Source organism: Schistocerca serialis, chromosome 9 (genome assembly GCF_023864345.2).
Source record: "Schistocerca serialis cubense isolate TAMUIC-IGC-003099 chromosome 9, iqSchSeri2.2, whole genome shotgun sequence".
Taxonomy (NCBI): Eukaryota; Metazoa; Arthropoda; class Insecta; order Orthoptera; family Acrididae; genus Schistocerca; species Schistocerca serialis.
The window spans coordinates 380538330-380551021 of NC_064646.1; the positions used below are offsets into that span (position 1 = coordinate 380538330).

The 12692-nt window shown below is 37.2% G+C and overlaps 1 protein-coding gene across 2 annotated transcripts in view; it reads right to left on the reverse strand.

Annotated features, from left to right (window-relative positions):
* The window catches only part of LOC126418869 (fatty acid synthase-like), a 431809-nt gene that overhangs the window by 374199 nt on the left and 44918 nt on the right, over positions 1 to 12692 (reverse strand). For both annotated transcript variants that reach the window (XM_050085866.1, XM_050085867.1), the window contains exon 3: positions 11599 to 11751. In XM_050085866.1, the coding sequence (XP_049941823.1) occupies positions 11599 to 11751 (153 nt within the window). The remainder of the gene's footprint in view (positions 1 to 11598; positions 11752 to 12692) is intronic.

Below are 12692 nucleotides of genomic sequence, written 5' to 3' on the forward strand. Positions count from 1 at the left end.
TACCACCTAGCAAGTGTGGTGTCTGGCGGTGACACCACAAGTTCCATACCTGCAGTCAGCTCAGTACAGTACTCTCAAGGGTACCTTTCAACTTAGTAGTCACTATTTATGGAGAACTTCAACTATTTACGAGAGTGTTTATGCAATTTCATTCAGTTATAATGGCAATATGTAGACTGCCACAAGACATCAAAGTTAGTTAGGTATGATCTTGTTAGGTACAGGACATCAAGCACCACACATAAAACTGTACAAAAGTACCACTTTGTAACATAGTCTAAATAGATGTTACTTGTTATTTTGTTTTGTGTTGCCACATCTTTTTTATATTGCTGCCCTATGAGACAAGTGTTTATTTGCAAGTGTGCAAAATCAGCCACCATTAAGGAATCTAGCAGGGCAGCAGCTTTCTACTACCATGGATGCTTTGGCTGAATTAATGGTAATGAAATGAAATGTCGTGTGGCTAGGGCCTCCCGTTGGGTAGGCAGGTTGCCTGGTGCAAGTCTTTTGAGTTGATGCTACGTCGGCGACGTGTCAATGGGAATGAGATGATGTCCCTGAGCATAGAAAATCTCCAACCCAGCCGGGAATCGAACCCGGGCCCCTCGGCATGACAGTTGATCACACTGACCGCTCAGATATCATGCTGAACTGAATTAATGGTAGCAATCAGTTACGAAATTCGCAACACCTTTAAAATACATTTTTATCAGCGAACAGATAATTTTGATATCCGGTTGTCATAGATATAAGCTGGCCATCTCGCAGGCAATGGTTCACATTGGCTTCAACACCAGCATTGTTATTGAACCTCTAACTTCCCAGAGCTTCTTTCATTGTATCAAAGACATAAAGTCACAGAGGGAAAGGTCTGGGCCATAGGGAGAATACTGAATTGTTTCCCACTAGAGCTATTCCAATTTTTGTTTGGTCAGGATTGCTGTAATGGGAGATGTGTTGTAGAAGAACCACTTTTCTCATCGATACGCCATGTCTTTTGTGATGATACACCTGTCTGACCTTGCTCAAAATGTTACAGCAGCATTTATTGTCTGATATCTGTGCACAAGTCGGTATGTGACAAGCCTCGCTGGTCAAAAAAAAAGAAAGGCTTATCAACTGTCAGCTGTGGTGTAGGTTGTCCCTTCTTTCTCCATTCTCTGCTCACTTCTTTTATTGATGATGCACCCACAGTTCATCATGGGTGAGAATATGAGTCAGAAACGAGTCTCCCTCTTCCTGAAATTTAGGCAAGTGATGCTCACACACCTAAGCTGTAGCTCATCTGTGACATGGCAAAAGTGCTGCCGCTACTTATCCTAACTTCATCTTTAATTTTAGTGAACATCAAATGGCTGTTAACTTCAAGAAGTTATCGAACATGGCAAACATTGTTTTCTGTGATGCTGATGCAGAATCCATGATCAAGATCCTGATTCTCAACATGTTCATGACCCCACACAAATTACATGCGAGATCTTGGAAGTTTCTCTTCCTTGAAATGGTTTTGTGCCTTCCTGAGGAAGAAACTTGATAATAATGCAATGCACAATGTAGACCTCTTGCTTGGACACTGTGATAATGACCAATGACAGAAGCAAGCAGAATCACTTGACTGCCTTCCCCACTCCTCAAATAGCCTGCCCAACACTGATGGGAGTAGAAACCATGACATATCAATACTGTGCGCGCAGGGCCAAGAGTCTCATTTATTTTTGATTTATCCTCATATACCTCAGGTGTAAATGAATAGATGTACAAAGTCTACTAATGACTTCCTGTTCATTTGTGCAGGAACTTTCAGGCATAACAACCTTTACTCGATTTTCTATTGACTGTCACATGCCTGTCTACTTCACATTACTCTGGGTCCAAAGACCTAAGAATTTAGTTTCATTACTATTTACCACAGATTGATTATTAAAGATTACAGGTGTTGGGCATTTATATTATATGCAGTATGTAAAATTACTGGTACTGTGTTACTACTATTTGTAATTAGCTGATTTTGATGTACCATTCACTGAGCTGGTTCGTTGTGGCATTTATAATTTCTCAAAGATTGCCATTTTATTCAGTTCTTGTTATAAGTGTCATGCCATTAGCACAGTGTGTAGTATGCACCTCGACATTCAAAATCAGATCATTGGAGGTGGTTCCAGTAAAAGACCCATGTTAACATTTTGGTGACTGGAGCATCATGTAATAAGGATTCAGATATTAATTTCATTTTTGTGGTCATAAATATTAAGCTAACTCCTTGTAAATAGTGTTGTAAAGACTACAGAACAGGGAGCAGGAAGTAATTTTCAGTGGAGTCTGGTTACTTTCAAAAAGTTATATTGTGGAAAAAAAAAATCATCAGCACTCATATTCCATATTAATTTTTATTTTCATTTTCACTCACAAAGTAATATGAAATACAATACAGAGGCATCACCACATTAAAAAATCAGTGACAGAAACTACATTTGTGGTTTGAACAGTTTTTTTTAAGTTAATGTGGTGAGCAGCTTATGCAAAGAGTTTCTTCAAAGTAGGTGGCTGTTAAATATGAGTGATATCAGTTCTTCAAAAAATTCATTTTTGAAAATGAAGTTTCACATGCATATGTGGAACCAAACATAGTAGTCAGGTCAATGGCAAATTATTTGCAATCTCCATATTTTTCTGTGACATGTTTACTTCTCAATTCTTCGGCAGATACAGTTTTATATGTTTGCAAAGAAATGTCTTCCTCCAAGTCTATTATCTAAATCTGGAGTAAAAGCTTTGAAAGGCAGAACAACTATGCAGCCATACCAGTCCACTCTATGACTGAAGAAACTTCAAAAATATGATTTTAAGAACTGCGACAACTTTTCTATCTCTGCAAAGTCTTGGAATCTTGCTGCATATTCCTTACTTATATCTGACATTAAATTTGATACTACTGCAATGTCTGTTCCTGAATTATTTTGATATTCATGATTTATTGGAAAGTGAATAAATTATTCACTTGCAGTATTGTTTTCAAAGATACTCATTTCCTTGTAGTCTGATAATGAGTGCATTTAAATGTTTCATAATGTCTTTTAGAAAAGCAAAAGCTAGCATACTGCATTTGTTTGATGGGAACTCCAAATCCTTCACTGCTTCTTGTGTATCCAAGTTGTCTAAGGAGGAGATTAGTTCTTTTATTTGCCAAAAATGTTCAGTCACTTGATCTTTACTTAACCAGGAAACAATGCTATGCTGCAGTAAGTCAGAATGCACTGAATCATGCTCAGTTTGAAACTCTGAACTGTCTGTGCTGAATAGCAGAACAGCACCTCATAAAATTAATCAATTTGTTCAAGCTTCCCATTGCTTCTTTTAGAGTGGCACTCAATTTTCCACAAAGGGCTGCCTGGTGAATTGAGCATTGATAAGACAGTAGCCCAGCATTCTTATCCTCGATTTTCTTTACTAGTCCCATTTCTCTGCCCATCATCACTGGGGCCAGTCAGTTGAAAGAGACACCATTTTATCATACCTAATATTTTATTTTGTCATGAAGCCACAAAAAGTCTTGGATAAATTTTCTCTGTGAGTCTTGTCTTTAAATGGTAATATTGCTAGCTATTCTTCACTAAATTCTTTACTTTCAGTATTAAAAAATCACACAAAAGTAGGAATTTGTTCTTCATCAACAACATCATATGATTCATCAAATACTATGGTAATGTACGGTATCTTCTGCAGAAGCCTGAGCAAACTGCATTTACTGTCAGCAGCCAAAATTTTCAGTTCTTGTAGCACTCATTCAAGTGGAAAGCCAGTACTAAGCAAAAAAGGGAATGCTGAAAGATGAATGGAATATTAGAAGGGAAATTAAGTTGAAGACAATGTTCAAGAAACAGAAGTTGTAAAATGTGATACACCAAAAAGAATTTGATAGAGCACTGAAAGATTTACGTCAAGAAAAGGTCCCTGGAGTAATTGACATTCCCACAGAGTTATTAAGATCCTTGGGAGGGCTAGCCATGACAAAGCTATTCCACCTGCAGTGCAAGATGTATGAGATGCAAAATACCCTCAGACTCCACGAATACTGAAATAATTTCAAATCCAAAATAGGCAGGTGCTGCCTGGTGTGAATATCACCAAACTACCAGTTTAGTGAATCATGGTTGCATACTGGAGGGGTAGAGGTGGACTTTAGGAAGACCAGTTAAGGTTCCAGAGAAATGTAATAACACATGAGGTAATACTGACTTATCTTACAAGATAGATTACAGAAAGATAAACCTACATTTATTGTATATTTAGAGAAAGTCTTTGATGGTGCTGACCAGGCTTCACTCTGAAATTGTGAATGTAGCAGGGATAAAACACAAGAAGTGAAAGGTTATCTACAAGTTATACTGAAATGCATTGTACAGAAACCAGCGTGCCACTGTAAGAGTCAAAGGACAGGAAAGGGAAGCAGCAGTTGAAACTGGGTTCTATTGAGACTGAGTTCTACATTATCCTTGAAGTTATTCACTCTGTAGATCAAGCAAACTGTGTAAGAAACCAAGGAAAAATTTGGAAACAGAATTAAAGTTCAGGGAGAAGATATAAAAGCTTTAAGGCTTGCTGATGACATTTTAATTCTATTAGAGGTACCACCAGAGTTGAATAGAATGGACAGCATATTGAAAATATGTTATAAGGTGAATGTCAAGAAAAGTAAGACAGGGGTAATGGAATCTAATTGAATTAAATCAGATGATACTGAGGGAATTAGATTTGGATAAGAGACAATAAAAGTAGTAGCTATTTGGGCAGCAAAATAACTTGATGACTGAAGAAGAGAGGATATAAAATATGGGCTGGTAACAGCAATGGAAGTGTTTCTGAAAAAGAGAACATACTGATATCAAATATCAGTTTAAATGTTAGGAACTCTTTTTCTGAAATTATAGTAAAACTTGATCAAAGAAGAATATGTGTAATTTGGAATCTGGCACGACCACTCAAATATTCCAGTGCTGACACATTCTATACATTTTATATAATAATTTTCTGTATAAAACAGAACATGCCTAACATGGACATGCAATGAAAATTTTAAGACTTAATTAACAATGTATTATGTACTGCAAAATAACTCAGTATACGGTAAAAAATCATATTAAGTACATCCCAGTTATTCCTTTCTATACAAGGACGTTCTTTTAACACAAAGATTGTGCAGCCTTGGCAATGCGGTAATGTGAAAGATGTGATTGTTGTTCCATTAAACAATGTTTTTAAACAGCAAGGTCAGGAATTCCAAAGAAATGCAGTACAAGCACTATTTTCTACCAGTTTCAATTAAATTGTAGCACTTTAAATGACAACATGGTGTTGAACAAAAGGTATGTTTCATGGTGCTGAATAAAAACTATGTTTACTAACACTTACTGAAAAAATTAAGATAATCGAGGCAAGTGAAAAGGCAAATGCTCTATGTACAAAATAATGTTGCATTTAAATGTGGTAGAACACAAATCTATAAAACTATAAAAAAGGAAAAGATATGGAATGAATGGATGAAAGGGAATATGCCAATAAAGTGAAAGGCAAAGAAGGCAAGAAATACAGAAATTACAAGGTGTACAACTTTGCTTCCACCATTTTTCCCCAACATCTGAGGCTTTAATGAAACAAATTGGTTACACATGTATCATTGAAAGTATTTTCCATCGCTGACCACTACTTTCTCTCATCTTTTGGGCACTGTATGAATCCTGCATCGAAAAAATTGTTCATCTTTTGAAGCGATCCACGAATCGATCCAATTTGTAACTTCTTCATGAGATCAGAAGTGTTGGTCAGCCAGGCCATGTGGCATTGACCTAAACAGGTGATAGTCAGAGGGAACAATGTCTGGAGAATACAGCGGGTGGGGTAGGACTTCCCATTTTAATGTTTCCAAGTAGGTTTTGACCTCTTTTGCAACATGGGATCGAGCATTATCGTGCTGCAAAATCACTTTATCGTGCCTCTCGCTGTATTGTGGCCATTTGTCTTTTAATACTCTGCTCAAACACATTAATTGCATTCGATAACGAGCGCCTGTGATTGTTTCACTTGGTTGTAATACCTCACAGTACACGATGCTGAGCTGGTCCCACCAAAAGCAAAGCATGATCTTGGAGATGTGAATATTCGGTTTGGCTGTTGACATGGAAGCATGGCCGGGATATCCCCATGATTTTTTGCATTTAGGGTTATCGAAATGAACCCATTTTTTGTCCCCGGTCACAATGCGATGCAGAAATCCCTTCCGTTTTTGACTCTGAAGCAAATGTTCACAAACACACAAATGCCGTTCAATGTCTCTTGGTTTCAGCACACACGGGACCCAAGTTCCTTCTTTCTGAATCATACCTATACCCTTGAGACGTTTTGAAATGGCTTGCTGTGTAACTCCCACTAATTCTGCCAATTCTTCTTGAGTTTTACGTGAGTCTTCACTCAGCAATGTCCTCAATTCTGCATCTTTAAAAACATTCTCTCTTCCACCACTATGCAGGTCCACGATGTTAAAAACACCGTTCTTGAAGTGTTGAAACCAATCACAACATGTTCTTTAACTAATTGCGTCCTTACCATGCATATTTGAGAGCATTTGATGTGACTCAGCAACAGTTTTCTTCATACTGAAACAAAACAGTAACACCTCCAACAAATGATGAGAATTAGGCTCATAAACTGACATTTTCAATCAAGAACAACTGTATGATGAAGACACAAATCAACTAATGTTTGAATGAGATTATGTTGACCAAGGTCCAAGCAAACTGCCTGATGTTTATAATCTGTTTCTTTAGACTGCTACTTACCATTGTCGCCACCTATCAGCAAACAGCAGAAGCTAAGTTGTACACCTTGTAACTAGTTAAAGTGGGACTGATTCATAAGGGCATGGGCAAAAATCTTTCCTTTTTCTGGATGCATTTTGCTGAGCAACTCGCTGAAAGGTACTAAGTGGCTTGGGAATAAGGTAAGGCATCCAAAGGATAATTTCAAAGCCAGACACAACATTATGAGGAATGAAGTGTGGCTAGCTAGGGATGTGCAGGAAAGTGTAGCAACAGAATGGAAGACAATGCCGCATAATGTACAGTAGTTACAAATTATGATGAGAAAGATGAGTCCAATATCAATGAAATTGGACTGTTTTACTGACTAGAATGTTGTGTGGAAACATTTTAAGTGAACTAGAGAAACCACTGGTGATTAGAAAGCTGGCAGAACCCCACTGTTTCAAAAACATATATGTCACTAAGCCTCCAGTCACAATGCGAAGCAATAAATAAGCGTGGATGGTGATTGGACTTATGAGAGTGGTCTTACGAAGAGTGGATGCACCAAAATGAAAAAAAAAAAAAAAGGAAACTGCCAAGTTTTCCTTTTCCTGAAAAAAAGCAACTTGCCACCTAGCTGCGGTATGTTGCCACAAAACCTCAGTTCCAAGGGCATAACATTCTGGGTTTGAGTCCTGACATGTATAATGTAGTTAAATGTCATCATATTTAGTTGGAGTTTCGCAATAATGGATAGTATGTTGCAACATCAACGTGAACTCTGCTTGGTTCCCACCAGGTTCAACTAGCCTCACACAACCCATGAACCAAGGCATTATTGATACATCGAAATACAAAAAAAAATCATATTCTCCAGATGACTGCATTCAGACTGTTGACTTTCTTTCAACTCACTCCAGTTTTACTTTGTCAATAGCTCCAACAGAAATCTGCAACACCTAAATTGATAAGGAGGAAACAAAGGAAGAAAAAGAGGGGCAAAATGATGTCCCTAGATGAATTAATATGGCAAAAGTAAGCTTCAGCCAACAAGCCTCAATCAGGCAGCTAATTTCAAGTTGCCGCCGCTCATACCTCACCTGTCTTTCAACAACATCTTTGCCTTTGTACTTCTGCCTCGACTGACATCTCTGCCCAAACTCTTTGCCTTTACAAATGTCTGCTTGTGCTGTGTATCTGCGGATGGATATGTGTGTGTGTGCGAGTGTATACCTGTCCTTTTTTCCCCCTAAGGTAAGTCTTTCCGCTCCCGGGACTGGAATGACTCCTTACCCTCTCCCTTAAAACCCATATCCTTTCATCTTTCCCTCTCCTTCCCTCTTTCCTGACGAAGCAACCATTGGTTGCAAAAGCTTGAATTTTGTGTGTATGTATGTGTTTGTTTGTGTATCTATCGACCTGCCAGCACTTTCGTATGGTAAGTCACATCATCTTTGTTTTTAGATATATTTTTCCCGTGTGGAATGTTTCCCTCTATTATATTCATATCATTAATGTTAATGGTAACCTATATATATGAACAGGTTGTATTTTATCAACAAAATTATGCAATTACAACTTAAAAACAAGCAGTGTAAAACTATCATCAACTGAAACAGTGACTTTTCATAGCCATTTTAGGAAAAAATATCCAGTATCTTACAGTTTATTCATCATCACTACATTCTGTTATCTTATTATTGTCTTTTTCACTTTGATGCTATGAATATTTGGAGGATGAAGACATCTCTCTTAACGGTTTTTTTTGTTTCCCAACAAGAATTCATAAAAGCTCTGGCAGTTCAAGTTCTGACGTTGTACTGGGTAGACACAACACCTTATACGTTTTCTGTTTTAAATCTATACCTGTCTTTGGTCTACAGTGTGTTTACAAGAGAAAAGACACATTCTGTGTCAGCATTATGACTAGGAACAGAAATAAAAAAATGTACCATTGTCAGCAATTCAGAACAACAAACAACATTAAATGACTGATGTATGCCAACCACATTTCAGCTATTGGTTGATTTTGTTTTCTTTGGCAACCTGTTAAAATTTTTATAAAATTACAAAACTGATCAAATCACAATGTATCATTATCACTTACATTTGTTTGTTCACTGAAAAATTTGATAAAATTTTCAACACATTCCCAAATAAGATTGCTTGAGAGCTGCATCCATTTGAATCATCCAAACTGTCAATATTGAGCCCATCACTGCAGCAGATTTCAGTAGCAGAACTATATACAATTGTCATCTCTTTGTCAAAAATATCATACTTCTGTAAGTGACCTTCTTCCCTCTTATGTGTAAGGATTGCGTTTATTTTCAAGAGCACATAATTACGATTATACCATACTCACGAGTTTCTAAAAAAGCAGATTTTAAAATAGAAATAGATTCAGCTACAGAATTTGATTCTTTTTCCACATTCAGTATATTATTGTTGAAAACTGGTATCAAAGGGTGAATAAACACCAACATGGCTTCACTTAGTTCATCCTCAAAAATCTTATAAGTTCCACAGAAATATAACTTTGAGAAAAAAGTAAGATTTTAATGTTGGAAGCATATGAATCAGCCTCTCAGTACAAAGAAACAGATATATCAATCTGGTTACTGTATGATATAACAACTGCTTGTATTAACAGTGATGTCTGATTTCCTTTGTTCAGAACTCACATTTTTTTCTCAGAGATAAAAAACGATAATATTTTGTAGTGTTTTATGAAATCTGCCTGGGCACATTTTCTGGCCTCAAAAAGAGGGCATGTTTGGAAAAAAAGAGGGTGTATGGTAAATCTACCTCTGATTATTTGCAGATGATGTGGTTATCTATACTGAAATACTGTCTGAAAAAAAAGCTGCACAAATATCCAAGCAGATTTCAGCAAGTTTTCAAAGAGATGCAAAGCTCTGAAACTTGCTTCAACTAAACAGTAATGTAAAATTGTGCATTTTATAAAATGCAGAGGAGTAATATCCTTTGAACAGAGTAGTAGTGAGTCACAACTGGAATCAGTCAATCCATGCAAATACCTGGATGTAACCTGGATGTAACAATACATGGAGATATGAATTGGATGATCATGTAGGTTCAGCTGTATGTAAAGCAGTTAGCAGACTTCAGTTCACTGGCTGAATACTCAGAAAATGTTATCAGTTTACAAATGAGACTGCTTACAAAACATTTGTGTGACTCATCTTTCAGTATTGTTCAAGTGTTTGGGACCCACACCAAACAGGACTAAAAAGGAATATTGAACTCTCAAAAGATGACAGCACAAATAGTCACGGGTTTCTCTGACTCAAGGGAGGGCATCACAGAAGTGCTAAAAAACCTGAATTGGCAGACATTTGAAGATAGACATGACTTAACCTTGGAAACATAATTACAAAGTTTCAAGAACCAGTATTAAGTGAAGAATCAAGAGATATTATCCAGCCCTTCATGTATCATCACCATAGGGATCACAATGATGAGATAGGTTAATTTCAACAGGTACTGAGATATTTAAGCTGCCGTTCTTCCCATGCTCCACACCCAACTGGAGCAAGAATCAGAACAAGTACAACACTAAGTGTCATCTGCCATGCACTTCACAGTGGAATGCAGAGTGTATATAAGGGGTAATCAAAAAGTTTCCATTTGAGGGTGTTGCTGCAGCAGCACATATGCAATGTAGCATGACTCCAATGTAGGTATATCAGCAATGACAACTAGTGAAGGGATTAGTGTGGCACTCATGTCTTTCCCATATGTGTACAGTAAATGAGGAAATGTGAACTACGGTGATGTTATTACCAAATGCGTCCAAACAGGACCAATGTCCTGTTACTCTTTTCTCGGCTGCTGAAGCACATGGGGCAGCATGTCTGTCAAAAACCACCACTGTGGAATTGTATGCCAAGTTCATAATATGTGTGTCCCCATATTGGATATGTTGTACTGCAGAAGTCAGGCCAACTGAAGTGGGAGGCACTCAAGCTCCTGCTCTATAGTCCTAATCCCTCCCTGTGAGATTACCACACATTCAGTACCTTAAAAAAGGCTTTTAGAGGTCAATGGTTCCTGTTGGACAAGGCCAGACAGCTGTCAGTTACGGACTTCTTCATGCAGCAGGGCACAATGTTTTACTAAATGGACATCTTGAACCTGGTGTGTCAGTGGGATGCCTGCCTCAATGCTCACAGTAATTTCGCCTGCCTGGCATACCAATTCTAGACTGAATGGCCTGATGCAGACATTGGATTTATGTTGGATGTACATATTAATAGGGTGAATTAATAGGGTCAAATCAGAGAGAGAGATGGGTATAGGGTGTTGATGGAATAGAATATGTGTGTGCAAGTGACCTCCTCCACCCCCCTCCTACACACACACACACACACACACACACACACACACACACACACACACACACATGAAAAACATGCACAAATAATGAACAGCATCTTTCATTTCTATCTCAAATCACAAATTCTGTTATAAGGAAAAACGAAAATAATTTTAATGAAAGAAATATTTGTTTAGAATTATGTTTGCAATAATACCAAGGAAACTTTCTAGGAAAATCACATTTATTACTACAACTGGTATGAGTATACAGCCAATGAAAAAAGCTCGAAATACAATTCAAAATAAGAAAATTATGTAGCATTGGAATTAAATGTTGATAACGATGTGTTTCATTCATAATTTATCAGGCCAATGGGCACAAACATTATGTAGAGTAAAAAAGACATGGTACTCAATAGTTACCATCAACCGAAAAGACATCTAAAAATGAACATACCTGCATCCACAATGGCCTCATAGCAAGTTTCCAACTGCATACGCAATAAGGGGTCTGCTTTGTCAGCTGTGATAGCATCCACTCCAAAAAATGAAGCATCAAATTTCTCTGGATGTGGCACTTTTCCCAAGCGAGGTGGAATGTTAGATGCATCTTAACATAAAAGACAACTATTAATAATTCAAACAGTGACATAAACTTACAAATAATTTTGAATCACAGAGAGATAGTCATTTGTATAAAGATAACTTATCAAAGATCCAGAAATACAGCCATGGATAAAGTACACAAATTGACTCTGTGATCAACCAAGCAGAATAAGAATATTATAATTTCATTTTTATGTATAGTTTCATTATATGTTATATAAAGCATTTATATGCTGTTGTATTCCATACTCTACAGCAATTTTGTAAAAATTAGGCCTACACAAGACAGATATATTTAGATATCTATAGTTAAATTACCTAAAAAGTAAGTGTTTATATTTAGATACATATTGAAACATCCATTTCGGTTACAGCGCGCACACACACACACACACACACACACACACACACACACACACACACACACACATGTACTGCCTCCCCTCATCTTAGAAATAGGTGGGTCCTTCTCATCCTGGAGTCTGAGTGACGTGTTCTCTGTTTTTAATCTTCCCCAACTAGTGCTCTCTCCTCTCCAAGGAAGGAACTAAAGGAACTACTAGTTCTGAAAACTAGGATAGTGTGTGAACTTTTACATCCATGCAAAGCTTTTCTACAATTTTAAAAATGTATTTTGGAAGCATAAATGCATTCCCATGTGCACAGTTCATTTGTGGTTAACTGCTGGTAATTTATCCCATGCTTTTTTTAGATTAGGTAACTCTGCATTCAGTCAGTGATAGTTGTAAGAAACCCAGAAATATCAGTGTAAGATCAAACTAAATACCTCCCAAAGGAGAGGGTATAAAAACCCTATGGTTAACTGCTGAAGCATTCGCAACAAAGTTTCAGAGTTTGAAATGCTCCTAAAAAGCAGTGAAGCTCACATATTATTAGGTACAGAAAGCTGTTTGACACCTAAAACTGACAGCAGTGAGATTTTAG